The sequence below is a fragment of the Lepidothrix coronata genome, unplaced genomic scaffold (genome assembly GCF_001604755.1).
Source record: "Lepidothrix coronata isolate B3197 unplaced genomic scaffold, Lepidothrix_coronata-1.0 Scaffold86, whole genome shotgun sequence".
In the NCBI taxonomy this organism is placed as follows: Eukaryota; Metazoa; Chordata; class Aves; order Passeriformes; family Pipridae; genus Lepidothrix; species Lepidothrix coronata.
This window is the reverse complement of record NW_016690266.1, coordinates 1-23913: the sequence shown is the minus strand read 5'-3', so window position 1 is coordinate 23913 and position 23913 is coordinate 1. Positions and strand designations below refer to the sequence as shown.

The 23913-nt window shown below is 39.2% G+C and overlaps 1 protein-coding gene across 1 annotated transcript in view; it reads left to right on the top strand.

Moving 5' to 3' along the window:
- The window catches only part of MYLK (myosin light chain kinase), a gene marked incomplete at its 3' end in the record, with an annotated part of 183550 nt that extends 163460 nt beyond the window's left edge, over positions 1–20090 (top strand). Inside the window, exons 22-26 of the mRNA XM_017820844.1 lie at positions 9752–10054; positions 13660–13695; positions 13789–13882; positions 14857–15060; positions 19818–20090. Coding sequence (XP_017676333.1) covers positions 9752–10054; positions 13660–13695; positions 13789–13882; positions 14857–15060; positions 19818–20090 — 910 coding nt within the window. The remainder of the gene's footprint in view (positions 1–9751; positions 10055–13659; positions 13696–13788; positions 13883–14856; positions 15061–19817) is intronic.
- Between the last annotated feature and the right edge of the window lie 3823 nt (positions 20091–23913).

The following is a 23913-nucleotide window of genomic DNA, read 5'->3' as shown; positions in this document are numbered from 1 at the left end:
ACCAGGGAACAGGTTGCCCAGAAAAGTTGTGCAGTCTCCATCCCTGGAGGTATTCAAGTTCAGACTGGATAAGCATCTGAACAATCTGATCTGACCTTATAGCTGATCCTGCTTTGAGCAGAAGGTCTAAAGACTTTCCTGAGGATGTTTAAGAACATCCTGGATCTTGCTTTTATACTTGCAGTTGTCAAACACCTTTCTTCACAAAAAAACCCATTAAATAACGTTATTGACTTAACCTCCAACCACGAGACAAAGGATTGAGCTTATTTGCCAGGATTCAAATCAGAAATGATCCTGCTATGATTTAAACCCTGAGTCCTAGATTGTAAACTCTATCTGGGTAAAATTTTTATAAATCATTTTTAATAATGACTTTTAGGGAAACAAAGATACTCTGCATTCCTTTGAATTTGGCTCCTAAAGTCTTAAATTTAACTGCTTGCACTGTCAGACTCAGACTTTAGCTACAATCTTAATTGAACTGCACAGGGGTTCTGACACAAAGCATTTGAATAATATATGATTTGATGCGGTTTGGGCCATGGAAAAAGATGCTCTTGAAAGAAACTCAACTTTATTCTAATGATTTTTTTTCCTTTGCAATTTTAACGAGTATCAATGAACAAAGTGTCCATTACACTCAGCCTCCAGTGTGAGCTGTTTGCAGTCCACACACCAAAACCACTGATATGTAGACAAGTTAGAGGAGACTTTTTCACTGATGGTGTGGTGATGAGCACACAGCACTCAGGCACAAGGACTGAGCCTTGAGTTTTACACTGATTCATTGTTTACCTTTGTCTTTATAAGCATTAATAATACTGGGAGACATGCAGTAGAAGTGAGATATTCAAGTTAAGCAACATCTTCTTTTGAAGGATTTGACTAGTCCCAAAATGTGCATGCTGAGCTCTTCTCTATTGTTATGATTAGCTCTCTTAAATAAGCTATTTCCTTGCTGAGTGATCTCTCAAGGGACATTTTGCATCATGTGTCTGTTCCAAAACCAAAATGGTCTGATGTGAGACAGAGCTAATGATTTACAGCAGACACTGTGTCAGATTAAAGTGGACTTGAGTTGCCAAAGCTATTGAATGAGCCATTGATGAGCTTAGTGTAAGATAGGGATGATTTAGGCAAGGAAGAGCTCTCACTCTATAGTGACAGCAAGGAATATTCATTCCTTTCATACTTTTTATTGGATGTATATGGACCTATTAATCAAATTCATGATTCTGAACATTTTAGCTATGTGATAGACCCCAATCTGTAACCACTTGTGAAAAAGGAACTTGGTTTTTATACTGGAGACTATAACAAAGAGACTATAACAAAGAGACTATAACAAGAGACTATACAAGGGCTTTCTGATGATCAGTGTTTCGATATTACTTTGGATATTAGCAATGTCTTTTTCTTTCTTAGATATAGAAGTAGAAACACATGTACTACCTACCTGGAAGCTGATTTTGATCAACCTTGTTTGTCTAAATCCCTTAGATTTGTATTGTTCCTGGTGTGGTATTGTGTGGTGTGTGTGTGTGTGTGTGTATATATATATATATATATATGAAAGTGGGGGCCTCTGGTGGTCTAGTGGTTAGGGTGCAGGACTCTCACCGCTGCGACCCGGGTTCGATTCCCAGCCCCCCGGGCAGATGGAGCTCGTCAGCCCTGTAAGGCAATCCATCTAAGAGAAGGTCACTCTAAACAAACCTACGTTCTGAGACCCTCACTGCCACTGTCCGAGTTTCACTCGGCCCCGGCAGATGAACCTCAGGATTAAAGGGTGGGCTCAGTTCAGCGCACGCTGGGTCTCACCTAAAAAAATCCACTGCGCAGGCTCGAAGGGTTAATGACCTTTCCCAAATCTTCGCTCGCGAAGACTGGCCACTATATTATATATGAAAGTATCATGGTGATTAGTAAGCTATATGGTAGATATATGCAAAAAAGGAGAGCAATGTCATTAGACCCCAAGAGGCCTAAAGTTAATAGTTATGAGTTTTTATTACTCTAAGCATTGGTGTACATACTGTGTTTTGCATCTTTATGCACTGTTGGAAAGTGATAAAGGAAGTACTCAAGAACACATATACAGGGATGATGCACACAGGCATTCAAGTTGTATAGCAAGAATTCACTAATGCCTGCTCCTCTGCTCCATTCCTTGTTTGACTTGGGATGGAGAAGTTACTTTCTGTGAGGAACCTGTTACTTCCATGCCTTTAGCAGAATCTGTATGAGCAGAGTCTTTCAAAGCAGAAATGAGAAAATACAAGTTTAAATGAGAACAAGGTCTGATCATCACTAACTCCAGTAGTCATTGAACATAATGGTAGGATTATTCATTGCTTCTATGAAGGGCTTGGTTCTGGTTCAACAAGTCACATATATACAAGCTGTATTAGCATTTGTTCTTTGCCCCGAAACTCTATTACAAGGAAATGTGGCAGCAGAACCAACAGCTCACAGTGGCTCTACAAGGATTTTGTGTGAGTGCCTGAGAAATCTGGCTCAGTGCTCAATGCTCAGCCTGAGTGGAGCCAGCAGTGGTCAGAAACTGTGTTCCCTCTCTGGACAAGTAAGTGCAGACATCTGTGAAGCAGACAGTGAAGTGGAACAACCATAGACACTTGACAGAGAATACTGCAGTTCAGAAGTGCTAACATGAATGATTCTGAAGCTGCTTCTTTTGAGAAGCATCAAATTATATCTTGCAGTATCCATGTGATTCCCTGTTTACAGTCGGGTCAAGAATGCAGTGAATTTTGTAAGAATATGTGGGTGGACTCAGTCTCTAACCTTCAACCTTTTAAATTTCTCTGGATTGCTGGAGGATTTTTGTCACTGGTTTTATGGTTAAAGGGTAACTAGACTGGCGATTAAGGAAGAGGTGTCTTATATTGCTGCTGTTGTAGTTCAGCAGTATAGGAACTAATGCTTGGTGGCAAAACTCTGTAGCAGTATCAAAATTAAATTTTCACAGCAAGATAACAATGTGTAGAGGAAAACCAGCTTATGTTGTCCTATGCATCAGTGCTGGTAAACTAATCCAGGTTTATTCCTTGAATGGCCATCTGGTTTCAGTGTCATTTGTGTTAGGAGAAATTTCAGTAGAACTCCCTGCATAACTACTTTTGCCTGGTACTTACCTTCACCTTTTTTTCTAACAAAGAAAAGGAAATATCATTATTATTTCTCACAACAAAATTCCTGTATTTTACCTGCTGTTAAATGCTAGGAATGTCTTAGTTACTGAAAAATGATTCATCACAACTCCTGCACATGAACATAGGGTTCCTAGGATCCGAACTCCAGTGGAGACTAATCCACTGTAGTCCTACTGGGGAAACTCCTCAAATTTATTCTGCCTTTCAGTGGACAGGTATGGGAGCTCTAATTCAATCAGTTATCAAACCAGATACCTAATGTGTAGCACATGAGTAATCCGAACAGCTTGTTGATTCAGGCACAGGAGCAGATGGTTTAGAAAGAGGCTCCTGAGAATGCATTATATATTTGTTTGTTCCATTAGGCCTGTGGCAGAAGGAGATGTTCTTGTGCTGAGGGCATTTGCGTGGGAGTGGTGAGCTCTGGTTTCATTCCCTGCTCCATTCTCCTGTGTGTCCTTGGGCGAGGTCATTTTACTCTTTTATGCCTCAGTTACCCCAACAGCACAAAGTGATGCTCTGGGCCACCAGTATTTGTGAGCTACTTTATCCACAGGTCTCAAAAGGGCAGTCTTTAAATAACTTAGTTTTATGTCAGAGTTGTCAGGAGGGGCAATGTGGTGAGAGCAGTCTGCAGTGTATATTACAGGGGAGGTGTGAAATTCAAACTCTGAGCTAATGAACTTTGACCATTGTATCCTCTGCTCTGCCAGGGAGCATGTTTCATTAGGAGAGAATTTCTGTTCATTCCAGTTTCTCTTGTGTTGTTTTGCAAGAGAACACAGGCATTTTCTAGTATAATTTTATCCTAAACCTGTGGTACACTGACATGTGGAAGGGTGTTAATGCTTGTTACAGGGTGTTAAGGGGTAATAATACATCGACTTGTAGCACTCCTCTCCCTTGGAAAAAGAGCTACAGGGCATAGTTTTCCAAGGAAAGCAGTGAGGTCTGCCATGACCCTGAGCCCTGTCAGCGATAATGCCGAGTTCAGTTATGACCTTTTATGGTTTTGCTTTTCTCCTGCTGATGGATTTCAAATGAAAGCTTTGCCAGTGCTGTCGGCATGGACAGTGTTCAACTGGCTTTTGCAGCATATTAAATACCTTCTCTGGCTAAACAGCTTGTGGGATGGAATTAAATTGTTTCTTTCTGTCTGTTCTTTATCTGGCAGACAAATATCACAATAGCTAATAATAGTATTATACAGTAATATGATAACTGAATTTAGAAAGAAAACAAACCAATTTTGAGAAGAGAGAAAGAAAACTACTTCAGAGACACTGCTTCAGTGTTCATAAAAGAAAAAAAAATTTTTTTTCAAAGGCTGTGGTTGTGCTGTTCTCAGTTTTCAGAGGCTTTCTGCTGGAACAACATCACTGCTTAAGGGCCAGGGCCCTCCAAGCTCTTAATGCACAGCAAGCCCTATCTTTGGCTCAGCCCGACCCTCACATCAAGTAGCAGAACAATTTCCATTTCCCTGCACTCAGATAAGGAGATTGCTGCCTTTTTTGGTCTCTTGGAATGGTTCTTATGTTCCGAGGGCTCTGTAAACTGAGCCATGGGGAGAAGGCAGTGAGCTCTAGATTGCACGGTTTCATGTTATGTGGGTGTCCTGGATGAGCTCTGGGTTTGCCTCCTATGCAGAAAGTGAGAAAATCCCTTTCCTTATCAGAAGGAATTTTGGGTTATACACCACTGAAAAAAAAAGCAAGGACATCAAGTCAAATTTATCTGATAAATAGCAATGATTTAAAGGCTGAGCATGCTTATGTTTTATGCTTCTCAGAGTGCACAAATACAAGTTAATTAAAGGCTACTCCAGGCTGTATATCAAAACCTGTTTACCAAAGTATTTCCAAGAACTTGTCTGAGGAAGGAGTGCAGCTGAATTCAATTTGGGAGTAAATAACAAGTGTGTGTTTCAATCCTGGTATGGTCTTAGAAGTGACTTATACATTTCATGTGAGGCCAGCTCATGACCTTATCATCTGCCCCAAGGAACACATGCCACAAAGAGTAAACTGGAATCTCTCCTCCTTGCTCTGGGGTAGTGGTAATTTATGCCTCCCTTTGTTGAGAAGTAGGGTTTTTTAATAGCGTGCCTACTTTGCTGGAGCACAAAGGGAAGAAAGCACCTCCTTCATGTCACCTCCACTCCCCTCTTCCTCCTCTCTGCGTGGCTTATGGCACATAGGAGTTGCTACTGCTGTCTCCTCTGTGCTGCTTGAGTCAGTGACTCAATGCAGTCTCTGCGCAGAATAGTCCCTGAGTGAGGCTTGAGGCCAAGTTAGCTGCTTATCCATCTCCTTTGCCTGCCACAAGGCTTTGGAAGCCAGCTTGGGGCAGCCCTACTGATATTCCTAAAGAGATTACGTGGGGAGCTTTGTGCTTGAGTCCCCCTTAGCATTTAACTGTCCAACCTCCAAATACCTCATTAGCCTCTGCAGTCATACTGTTAGGCAAATGAGGTGATCAGGCATCCTAGTAAAAGAGGTGTAAGAACTGTCTACTGCAAAGGCATTGGAGTTTGTAGGATTCTAATCAAGTTCAACAGGACCATGTGGATATAGCCAGTTTGACCACGACAATCTAGAATATCATAATGCTTAGCTACATCTTAATTTAGGCATTATGTGTGTGCTTTAAGTTAGCCAAGACTGGAGTACCCCTAGTTTCACATAGTTAAGACATCTTATGGTGGTTTTCTTTTGTTGCATATAACAGTGAAATTGAAGTTAGAGTTCAATATTTTAAATTAATTCCTTCTCCTATAGAAATGTTCACAAGGGGCAGTGTGTTTTTCAATACTCTCCCTTCCTTCTAGTTTACATGTTGTTTCGTAGCTATGATTTGGTCCAAAACAGGAAGAACAAAATTGTGGTCCGATAAAGCCAATATAAAGCCCTCCTAACATAAGCCAAAGTATGAAATATGTCTGTGTGTGTCAAAGACTGCACATGGCATGCAGTGAAATATTGGAGATGGGAAGGTCAGAGATATTAATGGTATACTAAACACTAAAACAAAAGGACAAAATAGGGAACTGTGCTTGTCTCCCACATCCCTCCTCAACCCACAGGATAATTTTATTGGAAGCAATTAATTGTGCTGATAGAGGTTTCACATTCCAGAAGAGAATGTAGTTTGGCAAAATATTCTAGCTTTCAATGCAGACCAATGAATACACGGTAACCTTTAAAATCCCCATAGAATAAACTGTGAGAAACAAAACAGGCACATGGAGAGACCATCTGCAGATTCTCTGAATGTGCAGAGCTGTAGAATACCATCCAGCCTGATATCAAATAGTTTTTAAGCATGGTAAAATGGTACATATGCATCTGTCATATTAATAAAGAGCAAAGATTAGGTTTTCATTCCTGTTTATGATCTTCCATAGCAGCTACCACCCAGTATTTCTGCACTGAACAGACCTGCAAGCAGTGGCACATGGTAGACTTCAAACAAAACCATGCATCTTTCTGGCTCTATAGAGCCCAGCCAGGGTTGCAGGTTTTCATCTTTGCCTACTGGAAAAAAATTACTAGGAAAGTAGAAATATTCCCAAGGCTAGCACATACTAGTCTAAAGCCATGTAGCATTTCCTTTGCCACTGATGTCCCCTTGGCCATGAATGTTTTCTCTCCAATACATAGCTAAGCCTTGCTTCTGTAAACTGCTGGCCAAAGGGATTGCAGTTATCTAAGTGAGTCATGGAAAGAGAGGTCACTAAGGTAACTGTGGCCTGGGAAACTGATAAATCATGCCCAGAGTTTCATTTGAAAACAGAAGTGTGTTGAAAGTCAGCAATGGGAGATGTATTTTCATGTCCTGCACAGGAAGCAGGCTACCATGCTCTGCAAATACCGAAACACAGGCACACTTTTGTCCTTCAATATAAAATTCAGTGCAGAGCATTAGATCAACCTAACACTTTATTTTTAAGCCAGCACATACCATCCAGATTGAGCTGTGTGCACAGAAGGTGTCAGAGAACCACTACACTGACAATCCTGAACAGATGCCTCTGTAAGGTGATGAACTACTGGCTTAGCTTTTTCTTCCAAGTATTTTCCTCTTGCTCTCAGAACTGCTCTAGTTCTGTTTGGATTTAGGATAATACTTACTCAAGTTCTATCTGCATCTTGAGATGATAAAGTGATGGTTATATAGGAGGGAAACAAGACACAGAGCTGAATATTCTTCTGCAAAGATTCTGAAAAGGACTGATGACTGGTTAAGCATCATTCCCAACAAGGTCTGCATGGGTAATAAGCTGTAGTGAAAAAAAAGGTGGCTGTCTGACTGAAATCATACAATCCATGTGTGCCATGCAACCAGCTCTCTGGTGGCTGAGTAGTGTGGTACAGGAGTTCTGATACTGAAAACAGTGTGAGCACTGAATTATCACTTCTTGCAGCTCCAAGGAGGCTGGGGCAGGACTGGTATGGGGAAGAGGGGTGCTGCTGTTCAGGCTCCAGGAGATGAAGATTCAGTTCTCATCTTTGCTACAATCTCTCTTTCTCATCATAGACAAACCATATAACCCCTCTGTCATTGAGTTCATTATATCTACACTATAAAATCATGCTTATTAGTCCCTTTTATTCTGCCAGAAATGAGGTGAGTAAAATGTGACAACTAAGCAGGGCCAATAAGCCATTCCAGGGGTTAAGGGTATATGGTCTCTGACACATGTTTAGTAAGAGATGTACTGTATAATGATGACTCCTAGTGGAATGGTGTTTTAAGTGTTGCCAAAATGAATAAAGACAACCTAGATTCTGGCAGTCCCTTTTTCTTCCACCTGGGCATTCTACTGAATGCAGTGGCAAACTTATTGTCCATCTCCCTTTCTCCCTCACAGTATTTTCCCTCATACTTAACAAGTTCTATTTATATATCTTCTAATGTGTTTCAGTTGTGGACGGAGATCTATTTTTCATCACAACTGAACTAAAAGGAATTAAAAACCTTTTTTTAAAGGGAAATCAGTGGGCAACGAAACTTGCATTCTTCCAAATAGTGCACTGATATTTAATTGTCAGATTAGACTATCCCAATTTCCCTCTCTATGAGGAAAACCACAGCAGTCAGAGGAGAGGTTTCTCTGTCCAAGAACTAAAGGCATGTTTGTGAGAAACTGTGGCTATTTCTGTCTGTTCAGCAATTTTCCTAGGAATAATAATATGAGTATGGAGGGATAACTGATATAATCTGCCACAGTAAGGCTTTGATCAAAGTCCACAACAGTTTTCTCCAGCATTTGGATGTTTTTATTGCTGAGAAAGTGGCTTTGTCAGCTAGCCTTTCCTAAAGAGAAAGTGATAATGTCCTTTAGCAGTTTTAACGAGCAAAATGGGACAAGATTTTTATCAGTCCATGTCCAGTGTAACCAATGTTTGTAGGATCTCACACTTTCTGGCTTTCTCTTTTCATCTTCTCTCATTTATCCCATCCTTTGATTTCTCATTCAGCCTTTGGCCACTAGTTCATCCAGATCAACATCATCATTATTTTGTAGGTTTTGCTAGATTATTTCTGAGAGGATTATTTCCAAGGAAGATATTTGTTCCCTTTAAAGTCTTTTGAAGTGCTTAACTCCCACAATTATTTTCTAAATCAGTAATTTTTTTTAAAAGTCATCATTTTTCTGTCTTAGAAGAACATTAATTTTGATAACTAATCATTAAACTTAACTTTGAAAAAGTTGTATAACTGCAAGGTTTTTGTGTTTTATTGGGTGTTTTCATCTGCTCATCTGCACTCCAGGTTCTGGTAATATTTGATCTCGTAATGCAAATAAGGACTGCAGGAGCAAGCCTCTAACTGAGGAAAACCAGAAGTTCTTATCTTCCACTTCCTCAACAATTTCCAAAACACATATGAGATTAAAAAATTCTCAATATTGAAATGATGTACTCTAAATTGAATTCCTTCTTACCAAAAAGTGCAGTAGGCTTCCGAAAACTGCAGATAGGTGAAGTCGTTCACTAAATTGTTAGCAGACAAAGTTGTCACCCTTCAAGGTCTCGTTTTCATGCCAACAAACTGGTTTTAGTATGTCTGCTACCCAGGTATGCTTGGATGAGTGGCACATTATGAGGCTGTGAAAGGTTATCAATAGCCCTGAAGTGTGGAAGCAGATGAAGGGAACTGAAAAAAGAGCATCACAGTGATGGTACTGTTACAGGGATATTCCTCTAAGGAAGATCACCAAGGAGTGGTTTGTACTGTTGTGGGAGATTGCAGGCATAGCTGTGACTGGTTTCAGTCTCCACTTTCTGTAATGATGCCTGTGAAGGGCGTTAGGCTTCAGCATGGCTTAGCCAGATGCCCACGGAACTGAACAACCCGTGTGGAAGCCAATGTGGGATTGGCATCCCTGTTGAGTAAGTCATGTACAGCTGTCTGCGGTCCGGTTGCTCCTTCTTTCTGCAGTACAAACCTCTGAAGCAGAGCAAAGGAATGGAAAGAAAAGGGCTGTTAGCTAGGGCCAGTTATAGCCTAACGGTAATTCCGTCTCTCATCCTCACAATTTCATCCAAGGTGCTTTGCTTATGTTTCTGCAGATAAGCCAGACCCACCTGCTGGCACACCTTGTGCATCAGACATACGGAGTTCCTCCCTCACTCTCTCTTGGTATGGCTCCTCCTATGATGGTGGAAGTGCAGTGCAGTCCTACACCGTGGAGATCTGGAACTCAGTGGACAACAAATGGACAGACCTCACCACCTGCCGCAGCACCTCTTTCAACGTGCAGGACCTGCAGGCTGACCGGGAGTACAAATTCCGTGTGCGGGCTGCCAATGTGTACGGCATCAGCGAGCCCAGCCAAGAATCTGAGCTGGTAAAGGTTGGAGAGAAACAAGAAGGTTAGTTCTTAGGAGAAAAAATATCTAAATTCAATGAAACTCTATCTTAACAGTTCCTTAGTGAGGCCAGGCAGCTGCACACACTTTGCATGTGTCGCTGTGCGGTCAATGCTTGTGCTCGCTCTGTGTGTGCTGAAGGCCCTTCCCAGACTCCATGTGGGTGTCTGAGAACATAAGATTTGTGTGTTTGCGGTGTGGAAACTTGGCTTCAGGGATCCCAAATCCCTGCCTGGTGAAAGCAACCAATAATTCTCCTTCTGGCTTGCCGTGTGAGTGCTGGCTGACAGACTTCTGCAGTGCAGTGCACAGGTAATGGGAGACAAAACTTTTCACATGTTACACATTCAGTCCATGCCCGGTTGGAAAATGATGTTTGGTGGATCACCTGAAATACACTGATGGATTCATTATAGTTTATACTGGACACGCCATGGAAAAACAAGCCATAAACACTATCCCAAATTAGCTTTTGGAAAAAGTAAGCGTGCTTGCTGCTAGCCAAGCACAGAATATGAAGCAGAAACTGAACTGGCATCTCATACCTAGTTGTAGTTCCCATGCTTTCAATCCTAGCATGATAAAGCACCTCAGTCCTGTTGCCTCTAGTACACCTATCTTGTGAATTCAAGGCTATCTGAGTTAGCATGTTGGTTTTGCCACTTTATGGATGCTAAAAATATTTTTAAGATTTTTGATTACAGTTGTATGTACTTTGAAAAATATTTTTCAGTATCTTTTACTTCTTAATTTTTGCTTAAGATCTTCTCAAAGGACTAATAGGCAGAGTTGGATCATTGCAGAAATTATTCAGAAACTGGTACTAAAATATGAAACACACAAATATCAGCATTATTTTCAAAACCAGAGACTGATTTTGTGCATTTTTGTGCACACCCACATCTACCTACTGTAGACAACTTTGATAGTAATCTCAGCAAAAATCCCGGACCAGGGATAATGTATTTTGCCATTTTTCCTGCCTTTGAGGAGTGGACTGTATGTTGTATCTCTCCCTCCTTACTTATATATGTAGGGCTTTGGAGATTTAAGTGTTCTACCTTGCCCTTGTGAAGTTATCTTTCAGTGCCAAAGCAAGACAAAATGATAGCAAAGTGATGCAGCATCACAAAACTGTGTAAGCCTCTCAACAGACATTTCTAAACAAAAGTAAATCATATTTCTCCTCAAGAGAGAAATTGGATGCATTCTGAGAATTGACTTCCTGCTATTTGTAAGATTTAAAACCCACTCTAAATGAAAATGCACCTTCTCTTCAAAGGGAGGAAAAATAACATGAAGAGTAGCAATAAAATTGAATAGATGGTACGGGTTTGAATGCCCTCTTTCTTTAGTTGCTGGACAAACACCTTCTAGAGTTGGGGACCTGACTCTTCTCTATATTTGTTTTTCCTAGAGCAAGCACTATCTGTACCGGACCAAAGCAAACAAGATATTTTTATTTTTAAGACTGAGAGTTTTCTTATATAGATTTAGTAAAAAAATGTTAGAAAGTGTATGAATCATTGTGATACATACAGAAAAAAAGCAACAAAAAGTTGTTTTGAGTGAAAAGATAATGTGTTCTGTTTGCAGGAGGGTGGGTTGTCATTGTGCTCCCAATCCCATGGCTTCTTGATTTCAATTCTTGATACTGCAGCTAGTGTGGAAAAAGAGCAAGTCATCTAAAGAGTGATTTTTCAAGTGTGTGAATATAACTGGTGCTTTAATTAAAGGCAGTGGAAAATGCATGTGTTCAGCACCTGCCAAAGTCAGGACTTTGAGCTGCCATCTATGAAAACACTTAGCTGAGTAACCAGGGATTTTCTGTGGCTGCCAGGAAGTTTGATTACTGATTTTCATACTGAGGTGGCCAGAGCATATTAGCAATCTCAATATAATCATAGCGAAGAAAGGCATGGCTAAATTTTCACTGTGCATTTAAAGAAAACAGCTACTAAGATAAGGCTGTAAGTCACAACAGATTAAAGTGAACATTGCCAGGTTTGAGGAAAATTTGGTACTGTTGACTCACTTCTGAGAAAGGTTTTAGCACAGCTACTCAGCACTTACCAAGCTCAGATATGTTCCACTTATATAATTTAGGCTTCCACTGGTGGACCAAAATGTTTCTAGTTCATGGCTTCAATACCATGTCACTGCAGAACAGGGAACTCACTTCTTGCCTAATCAGTATTTGGCAAACATTAACTACTGGCAGCGTGGCTGGGATCAGCTCCCTTATGCAGCCCTTAAAAGGGGAGGAAAATGCGATGTGCTCTATGCAAGAGTGGTTTGTAGCTGAGGAAGATCTGAGGACAGCAACCCCGGGTGGGGTAGGCTCGCTTCCCTCTCTGCTCCTCTGGTAGATCTCTGCAAACCAGCTCATCTGTGCTGGAACATACAAGGGTCACAACCCCAGAGGAAAGAGAGAAAGGCTTTAGCAACAGACTATATCTGCTTGATTGGCTTTGCTACCAGCACACAGATGCAGCATTATGTGTTGGATGTAAAAGGGTGATGAACCACAGCAGCTCTCTGCTCACCCTGCATCCTTTATTTCTGTTGCTTTCTTCTCATCTGCTGTATAACTCTGTACTCTCAAGCACCTCACAGCACCCAGAGCACTGAATTAATGTTTCATAACATAAATCTGTTGACACAGCAGGGATAAATCCCTTGGTTAGGCTTGCACTCCCCGATGGCAAAGTGCAGCTTCAGCAGCTACAGGGAGAATTGAACAGGTCACTGTGCAACTGCCTTTGCAGTTTCTCAAATTACTGGTCATAGCCACAGGTCTTAGGAGCAAGCCCAAGCCATCTCAGTATAATATAGAACAACATCCCAGCCATACCCCATTTCCCTGCATATCTGCAGGCAATATAGGGAGCAATTCACAAAACAGTGCTACTGGCAGTTCATGTATATGAAAATTAAAAATGAAAATCAAGACACTCAGGTCAACTTTTACTCTGACTTAGGTCACTGGGCTTGCCAACATCTTGCCTGTCTTTGGCTGCAGAACTGAGGCTCCATTTGAACCTCAATGATTACAAAATTCAGCCATGCTCAGAGAAACGCATGCTGTCCAAATTTTATTGATATCTTGAGTCTGAAAAATTTGTCTAGATGCTTTGCAAGAAATCTTTTCATGTACAAACTTGCTTAACATTTGGCTTTGCAATCCAAAAAAGGCATATCAAAGCTAGAAAAAGATTTGTCATTGAACCAGAAGTGATATTGATTTTAATATTTTTAATTTATTTTCTATTTCCCTAGGACATTCCTAGAGGTAATTCTTAGGTCACTTTGAACTGATGGACTATGCTGATGTTTCTACTAGGCAGGTGTGATAGACAAGTACTGCAAACCACATGAACTTGATGTATTCAGAAATGGTGACCAAACTGTGATTATGTAGTTAATACTCATGTAGAAGTGGTGAAGAGATTTTAACTATAAAGCTAATGCACAAACTCCCTGACTGCTTTTTGCTGCTTTGCCATAGGATCTATCAGTTGTCCCTGTCACTGTGAATAATTTGACTGTCTTATGTAACTACCATATCCTATATAAAATGTTATTCGTGTCTTTTATTTTCATCACAGAACCTAAAGAGGATGAAGCGGAGCTATCTGACGATGGTAAGAAGTGCATATTTTAAACAGGACAAATGCAAGTCTTTTCATTCACGTTTTCTGGAGGTTTTAATCATGGTCCTTGATACCTGTTTGTAGAGGGGAAAGAAACAGAGATGGAATATCGGACGGTTACAATCAACACTGAACAGAAGGTGTCAGATGTCTATAACATTGAAGAGAGGCTGGGATCGTAAGTACTGTATTGTGCTTTTGAAGACACAGAGTTTTCAAGGCTACCAGTCAATTATAAAGATCATATGCATTCGTTCTTTGACGGTGTCTTGCACTTTCAACATTCCAGCTGGGCCCCTGCTAAATAGATGTTGGCTTCCACTCCATAAAGATCATTTACTCTTATTAACTGATAATTTTAAATAGGCACTTACATGTATTTGTGGCAAGGAAAACAGAGCCCACAAATGAATAAAGCTAGAGGATTCATTTGTTTGTCAGTGTTCTAAAAGCTATCTGAAAAAAAAGATACACGTTGTGTACTTGCATTTCCATTATATCCATTAGCAGTAATAAGATTATCCTGCCCACAGGCTGGAATCTCTGTTGACAGGGGTCATAATCCCAAAGAGCATTAATAGTATTGCTAAGAGAAGGTCAGTGATTAGCCTGGCTGTGTTTCTCAGGGCTCCAACTCGTGGCTGTGTGAACTGCATGCCATGATAATCTTTCAGTGATTTGTGCTGAAGGCCAGGGGATCCTGTGTGCTGTCATTAATAAATCTTGATAAGTGTAACGTAGAGGTAGAATTGTACATATACAGCAATGTGAAATAACAGTGCTGAGCATTTCAGATTCTAATTTCACCTGTATCCTACGCCTGACATGTCTCATCTGCTGCCCCTTCAGAGGTCTACAACCTATAGAAAACTGTGCAGAAAGACTTCAGTCACATGCGTTAAAGCCTGGTAGGAGTCCAGTTTTTGAACACTTACATAAAACTTGCTCATTGGAATGGCAGGGTATCTCTAAATGTGGTATTCATTCAGGAGTTCTTGCAGATTACTCTGCACAAAATCATTACAGAACAATAATTAAGACACTTTTATTTCAGAATGGACTGGTTGTGCTGTAATATTTAGTAAAATGTTGCTATTCGTGGTGGCCCATACATTGCAAAAACATTTTATGGAAATAGTTATATATTTTCAGGGGAAAATTTGGACAAGTCTTTAGGCTTGTTGAAAAGAAGACTGGAAAAGTTTGGGCAGGAAAATTTTTCAAAGCCTATTCTGCTAAGGAAAAAGAGAACATAAGGGATGAAATCAGCATCATGAACTGTCTACATCATCCAAAACTCGTCCAATGTGTAGATGCCTTTGAAGAAAAAGCCAACATCGTTATGGTCTTGGAAATGTAAGTATAAAGCAGATCACACTGGCAAAGGTAATAATGTTGAAAATAATTGTGTATACAAAAGTAGCAACTTACCCAGATGTAGAACTGTCAAAAACTTCAGGATTTGCAGGGCCTGGATGGCTTTCTCATCTTGCGAGTTTTTCCAAGTATTTATCCAACTTGTTTAAACTGTGTAAGTGAATCTGTGTTGTATCTTTTAAAATCTTGTTTGCTTGTTTTTTAAAGTACATGTGGTACGTGTTTGCAGCTCACTCTTTTATTGCCAGCTTGGGAGAGCAGAGAAAGAAAGTAAGCTGCATTTTGGACTTTCATTTAGAACTAAAAATGTGTTTAAGGAGGAGAATTCTTTTTTTCCTTTAGGCAGTTCTAAACATGTATTGAAGAATACATCAGATGTTTCTTGCAGAGAATTGAATGTTGGTGCACAACAGACAGTAGGAGAGAAAGATGTGGATCAGAATGCAAAAATCTAAGCCACATTCTAATAAAATAGTTGAATTTCCATAAAAAAATTTATCATGACAAATTTATAGTGCTCAAGAGATATTAGGAACACTTCAGTTTTCATAATATCCTGTTTTTATATTTTTAAGAGACCTTAAAGGGTTAGCCCAATGTGGTTTTCCTGCAACACAGAAATACTTTGATTGCAAAACATTTATTTATAACAAGTTCTGTATAAAAAAATCTCCACAGGTAAAGGCAGTGAATGTTCTAAATCTAGATCAGTAGATGCAGAAAGATTACGCTGTTTTCCCTAAAAACTAATTAAACATTAATTGATCTGCCCCCAAGGTCAATAAATAAATTCTCCATGATGGCCCAGGTGTAGCTGTTGCAGAAGGGAATCTCTCCTTTACTTGAAAGTAACTTCATCCAAAACTATATAATTAAGTAACAAAGAATTTGAAGACAGGCTATGCCACTGTCTTGTTCTTGCTGAGTAAGACGGCAAAACTCGTTTTTACCTCCCAGAAATTGTTCACCATGGGCTCCTCATGCCACACTACTGTGGGGAGCAGCAGAAAAGCACCACAGAAGCAGTGCTGTAAAGCATCTCACAGGGCTGTGACTTGGGTACCTTTGTATTTAAAGATAGTAGATATTTACTTCCAGGGGAAGAAAAAAAAGGAAAAAAAAAAGAAAAAAAAAAAGAAGATTCAATACATGTTCTTGCAACAAAATTTATTATAAGAAAAGAATCTGCACAGTTCAAAATGGAAAGTAATGGTCAGGCTTCACAAACAATAATGACCAACATGACCACTGTTTGCATCATCCATAATGCACCTTCTTGGTTTGAATCCCATACTTTTGGCAGCAGCAGCTGAAAGGAAGATTAAATCCTGATCTGTGCTGATGTTTTTCCCAAAAAGTTACATCAGTTACTGTTCTGCTGCCACACCTACTTCATGTGCTGTCTGATGCAAGAAGGAGAAGCAGTTTTTTTGCTAGCTGCAAGTTCTGAGCAAGATAGAAATTGTTTGAGGCAAAGGAGACTATATGTCTATTTTGCTTGCTTGGCACTTGCTTAGATTATGTGCAAACTACTACTGCACTGGCATATTTCAAAAATTGGATTTTACAACCCTGGAACTTATGTGCAAGAAGGTGTTTTTATTTTTAGACTGAGCAGTTGAGCAAGCTGATGATGGTAAGGGAAGGGAACCCTACTTAGCTTGGAACTGGGAGCTGGCAAACCTAATGGAAAACAGGGAGATGTATAAAGAGTCTGGAATAGCATATGGCTTTACACTCCATTAGCTCCCCCCTGACAGCAAGCGGGTTTTACTTTTCAAAAATACGGAAAAGTGCAATCAAATTTAAAGTAGCTTTGTTAACCAGTATAATTAGGGTGTGATTTTAGTTTGGGGTGGCCACCTTTTCTGGCTTTTGAGACACCCCACTGAAAGTTCCAAGTGTCAAGCAGCAGGCAGCAGCAGTGTGTCCCAGCCCTGCAGCAGAACTGTGGTAATGCACGGATTTCAAATAAATCCAGCTTACCTGCTATTAGTCTCATTTTAAACCAGATTTTAGTAGTGAATGGAATTTAGCAGATCCCCCTCTACTTGAATTGGAGCTATTGGTAAGAAGCAGCTTTGGAATTTTCTTCCTGGTATTTATTATAAATTTTTCATTTTAATTTTATTCCCATATCTTTCTTAGAACCTTTTAGACTTCACCTTCTCTCCTTTTAATATTTTTCATTACACTATATTACATGCTTTGATTTCATATTTAAATTAAAATCAGATTTTTTTATTATTAATTTTAAATCAAACACTATAGTAAGATGTTCTTACCTGAAAACCTTTCCATCTATCATTTGCTGGAAGTCAGGGGCAATTCTCAGGCATTTCCTTTTCAAATATAGGAAGGTACTGGTACCACAATAAGCATCTGAGTGGAAAAACTAAATCTGAAAAATAGTATCACATTGTAAATGTCATTCAGCACTGGGGATAAGTGCCTTAAAGTTTTTATATACTTCAGATAGTCAGTTAATTTTGACATAGATCAGAAAAAGATTAAGATTATTGGAGAAAAATCTCAGCACTAAACTCCATTCATTTGGTGTGATTTAAGTCAGAACAAGTCACTAAGGTTTGGAGATAGATTTATTAAAATGCAGCTGAGAATTTGTCTGGACAACAGATTCTTCTCACTGTTCCTCCACGACCTAAAGTTTATAATAAAACAATTTTAAAATGTGTATTCTGTGGTTCTGTAGACATGAATATTTTCCTCTATGGCCTCTTCTAGAGAAGACAAAAGAGGATTCTGAACTAGTTGTGGCTGTTTGAACAAAGCCAACTTTTCCTTCTGTGTATGGGTAGAACCTAATCTGCACTGGTTTGATTCAGCTTCCTAATCCGGCAAAAATTAAACTGGATTTGGCTTGGGATATAAATGCAACATTATTCATTCTATAAATGCATAGCAGTTTAATCTAACGTTGTTACCAGAGTGTCTAGAGCTCCCATGGTAAAACCAGCATGCAGATGTATTAACAGTAGTTAATTTCCAAAAATATGCTTAAAAGGGGTGGTTGAGACAATGGTATGATTTCTGAAAAGTTTTTCCTTTAAGGATCTGAAAATTATGGCACATTTACAGTAAAAATAAGTCATGATTATCTGTGTTAAACAGGCAAAAACAACTGGTACATTTTAGTATTAGGATGACTATCATTTGGAATTGCACAGTGCTCCAGATATAAACGTTTTGCCTGCAGATGTTTTCATAAACACCTCCATTCTGGTTAATGTCTTACTGAAGTAACAAAATACTAGATCCCCTGGATGTTTATTCAACAGCTCTGGCCATATTATTGCTTTATGTTACAAATGTGCTCTAATACAACACAACCTCTCGGTTTGTCAAACATATGCTATTCTTACTATTTTCATGCTCATAGGAAGCTGCAGTAGCATTTCTAATTACATATTTCTTTTGAAGTCTTATAGCCAAAGCAACAAATGCATCCAGAACTCCAGATGTTTCAATTTCAGTTTGGTACATGAGGGATATAATCGTATATCTGGCAACCTGCAAGCATTGCAAGGCCAGTTTTCAGTTTTGTGTTTTCTTTCTGTAACTGAAATGTGCAATTACATTTGGCAATAAGCACGAATGTTGCAAAATATTAAACCATATAAAGACTATGGTGTCTTTAATTTAGAACAGATTTCTAAAAGCAAAGCTCTCATCACTGTTTGATCCTTTCTCAATGGGTTATTCCCCTGCAGCATAAGAAAAAAGTATTTCCCATCTTTGGATGCAAGCAGATAAACCAGTTGAGTGATTACTCAGAATGTAAAACAAAACAAAACAAAAGAAAGACCAAACACAAAAAAAACCCACCAAAACTAACAAACCACAACTTAAATTATGCTTTTTTAAATCTAGATTAAAAATGTCCCACTTTAGTTCCACTAACAGTTCAATCCAGGAGATTCTACCGTGAAAAGACCAATTATTTCACGTCTTTAATAAGCATAAAAATGGAATTGTCCTACAAGGAGTGTGATGAGGACGCAGCTAAAAATACCAGCACTGAAAGTGTTGTGGGTTATATCCTTGTCCTGTCATAGCTAAGGAGGAAATTCCCTCTGAACTCACTTGGGTCAGTAATTTACCCTTTGAGCTTTGCATTCCAATTAACCATATCATCAGAATTCTTCCTTCTTCAGCCTTTCTTTGTCGCTCTCAATCTCTCCTCTTCCCAAATTTTTGCTCATCTGCTAGAAGTTTTGTCCTCTTTTTCTGGGACTCATTCTACGTACTTTAGTTTTCTTTATTTCTAAATTATGTTGTCTGCACTTGTGTAGTGGTGGATCACAGGAGGGAAGGAAGCAGCGAGAAACGTGCACTTGGAGTCTGGAGTGGTGTTTTGAACACATGTCAGCAGGGTGACAGTCACATGGCACACACTTTACTGTCAGCTGCAGGTGATGGATCCTAAAGGCAGGATATAAATCCCTGCTGCCTGGGATAACAGTATGGGTGTCTCACAGCCCTCACCCGGGACAGAGATTCAGAGTGGAAAACATCTATTGATTTATACCACACACAAGAGGTGATTCTTCCCATATTATCCTTGTGCCTATGGAAAGTGCCGTTACAAAACACAGATTGCATCCTGAAGTGACTACTGCAAGCTTGAATTCTCTGTATTTCTGTAAAAGAAATAGTTTGATTACTCCCCAAATGAAAATGTTGCAGAAGTCCTCTTTTTCTTCTGTCTCTCCTAGGGTTTCTGGAGGAGAGCTCTTTGAACGCATCATTGATGAAGACTTCGAGCTGACAGAGAGAGAGTGCATTAAATATATGAAGCAGATTTCAGAAGGAGTTCAGTACATTCATAAGCAGGGTATTGTTCACTTGGATTTGAAGCCAGAAAATATTATGTGTGTCAACAAGACTGGTACAAGCATCAAACTCATTGACTTTGGACTTGCAAGAAGATTAGGTAATGACTTCTCTGCCTATTTCAATATGACCGGGGGAAAGGGGCAGGACAAACAGTAATTCGTGCTACCTAATATAGTCTTTCATATATAAAGAGTAAATAATGTTTCCTATAAATAGTTCTGGGTTTAGGAAAAAATAAAAAAGGGAAAAAGAAGGTATTCAAGAGGAGTGTGCAGTGAACTGTATACAAACTACATGTCTATTCCTATAGGTAGGGTATCCCTGTAGATTACAGGTAAAATACACAGTAGTGGTGATGTTAACAAATACTTACATTTGCTATAGGAAACTATAAATCACTAACTTTCTAACTAAATACTTCATGAATACTACAAAACCTTGAACTTTTTGTAATCACAGGAATTAAGGTGATTTTCTAGAGGTCTTTCAGATCTAGATAATTATAGTTGATTTACCCATTAGTTTTATCACTTCTTAACTTAAACAGCAGGATATTTTCATACATGTTAAACATCAGAGGAATTCTATATGGAGCTGTGTCATAGTACTACTTAAAAATAATACAAAGGGGGAAGTACCACTTGACAAGTTCCTCCTCTTCCTAAGCTGTTTTTAGCAGCTTTCTATCATTCATTTTGGTCTAAGATTCCAACATGCTTTGCAACTTGAAAGCCAAAGACCTTCAATGGTTCTTGTCTTCACATTGTTCAGTATTAGTTCAGCTCTAAAAAGCAGCCCTCCAGTTGTGCTTCCAGTGTTAGTGATCAGCACACACTGATCTTTTTTAATCTTGTATTTTCACAAAAGAAAAAACTATTCCAAGAATTAAAAGGAACAAAAATAATTTATGAACCTGTTACTGGGAGAGCTGAGATTTGTGGCTCTACTGACAATAATTGATTGGGACAACTCATATGAATTCTTGCTCTCTATATAAGGGGTCCCCAGCTAGTTTCCTACTTGCAATCTTTTGTCTTCCTTTTTTAACAAAATTATTTTTAATACTTATTAAAAATAGAACAATGTTTTTTGGAAGAGTACAGTTTGGAATTACTACCACCTGGTTTTTGTTATCTGCCTAAATGCTGCTCATCCTAGTTCTTTTGACACTTAAGTAACAGACTACTGCATTCCCAAGAATATAATTTTACTAAAACAAACAAAAAATACTTTTTTAAATGAATGGGGGAAAACAAATCCACTCTTCAGAATTTTACATGATGTTCAGCTCCAAAAGTGTATTACATGAATCTTGGTCACACAGACACTGTTAACTCAGAGATAAGATGTTTATTTTATTTATTAAAAAAAGAAATCACTGCCATTTATGTTCGTTCACTAGAATGGAGCCAACAGTGTTCTAGGAACATGAACTGGATTTTGTTCTTGTTGAGGAAACAGATAAACTGTTAACTGAGTTCCAGTGCTGATGTTTTGGTTATCAGAGGTGTGTGAAAGATTTCAGCCCATGATGTTCCAGCTGTCAGCCTGAAAACTATACATTTATTGCTGCAGGGAGTGGATTTCATCAACAAGAGATACAATGTAAACACAGAATGGCCTTTTTATAGAAACTTCTTCAACTACTTTTAACTTCAGGCCACAGTTAAACTGACATTTAGCAAACAGAAGATCCTATTTTCAGTAGCCTGTTCATATCCATCAGCTTTTCCATTTTTCCTGGTAATCTTGTGGCATCACAGTGCTTTGCCCGGCTGACACCAGCTTGTGAGCTGCTGCAGTCGTACCGTGTGTAGCAAATCTCTAAACTCCAGATAACTTTCTGTGATGTAGAAGGATGAGAGCTATGGGCACTGATGCTGACTTTGATTTTACAGTGCTGTATTGCTTAGTATGTTGCTAATTCTTGCCAAAGGCCACTATAGGTATTTGCTATTCATCAGCTGCTGTTCTGGATAACTCTGCTGTGTGTGGCATTTCCCTAGGAAGAGAAAGTGCCCTTCCATTTCATGCCCATAAAGCAAAAGCACTCTGTTCATTGGGAAGACAATTTTAACAGTTTGGTTGTCTATTGTTTTGAGATGATTTCCAAAAGCAGAAAACAACTTTTGCTGTTTCATTTACTTGCAAAAATTGCTAAAAATGCTTTTCACTAATGCCTGCTTCTTGTCAATTGTCTTACGTGGTGCACTGAGGGCACTTGTGCTCCTTCAAACTTTGTGATTTTGAAATTGGTTGTCAAAGTCACTTTGGCATTGATAGATGTGGGACTGGAGCCCTCATACTATGGACCTGACTCTGACTGAGCAGAAACTGCTCAACCAAGGGATTGCTGAAGGGAGCAGTGGCTGACTCTGCACTTCAGGTTCTGAGATTTACTTTTAACTTTTTGTAACCAGTGCAAACTAATGCCTCTAAATATTCACTGTTTTGATCAGTTTTAAAGATATTAAGATCAGTTCCTTCTGCAGTCATCTTCTGCAGCTAATTAGTTCTCCTGCACTGTCAGGAAATACCAAAGCTGCAGTGGGATATTTTCCTGACCTTTTTTGGTGTGCTGAGGAAGACATGTAGAAAATTGTTTAGGATAAACCTCTTGAGGAGAAAGGCGAATGATTTTTGAGTACTGTAAAGATTTTTTTTTTTAATCAGTTGATTATACACAGTGTCAGCAACAGTTTCCAATTAGCTTGTCAGCTTTCTATCTGAATTAAGGGATCTCCAAACATAGATCCTACTTGTGTACTAAGCTTGTAAACAACTGGGTAAAGATTTGACATATTATTGCATAGAAAAGATCTTATTCTTTTCTTTTTTCTTTTATACACAGAAAATGCTGTATCGGTTGTTTCTCACTTTATGCTTGCACTCAAATGTCATGTTTTCAAAAAAAACCCCCACATTTCTCTGATGTATGGACAGTGCATTTCATACACCAGACTTTTGCATACACAGCGGCTCATGGTAGTTTACACAGTGCGTAGAAAAGCCTCCAAACTTGGATGTGAAAATCTGAGCCTGAGATTTGGACAACCGTGATTAGGCTTTTGGAAAACAGGTTCATTGTCATAAATTTCAGTAACTTTTCATGAAGACAGTTCGAAAAAAAAATGTAGGAGTTGACTTTAAAAAGAAGTCAAATGGAAAAATGGGATCTTGGGCTTCTCATTTGCACTTGAAAAAGGAAGAGTGATCCCTCCGTCCTCACGGCCACTGTGAAGAAGACATTGCCCTTCTTTTGGGCTAAGTCACTTCAGATTGGATACTAGAAAAAGGATCTTACTTTTTGGGATGAACTCTGGTTATGTGACTGTAGGGATGTTGTGGAACAGTTTTTGAATGTGCTTTTTAAAGGCTAGTCAGAGATCTGGCAGGAGGGTCTTGATGTTGGTGAACTTGCATGGGAGGATATGGGTGACTTCCTGCAGCTGCTCCCAGGCATTCTTCTGTCTGTGTGTCTCTGGAAATGGGTACTCCTTGCATGGAGGGGTCTCTGAAAACAGGGAAAACATGTGACAATAAGGCTTCTGCAATTAGTTTACTATAACCATACTTAAGCAGAGCAAAAAGGGTTTCACGGAATTTAAAATGGGAAACAGGCGTAACCGTGAGTGAATTGCTGCACTAGTGCTTAAAAGTTGCCTTAAGCACAGTGTTAAATCTTTAGGCAAGTTATTAACCCCATATATCCTTCAGATTTCATTTGGTAAATTGGGGATTTCCACACCTCAAAAGACCACTACCTTAGGTGTTTGATTACATTTCATGAAATGCCTTAAGAGCTTTCAATGGAGGTGAGTGTGGGAGTGGAGTCAGTGCTGAGATCAGCGTTTCTGTCGCAAAACCTGGTAAAGTAGGTTCTGGTAAATAAAAATATTCTATTAAGGTTCAGTGTTGTGGACAATTCACTTCTATTGTAGTCTTCTCAAAACTTTTGATTTGCTGTTGTTTGGG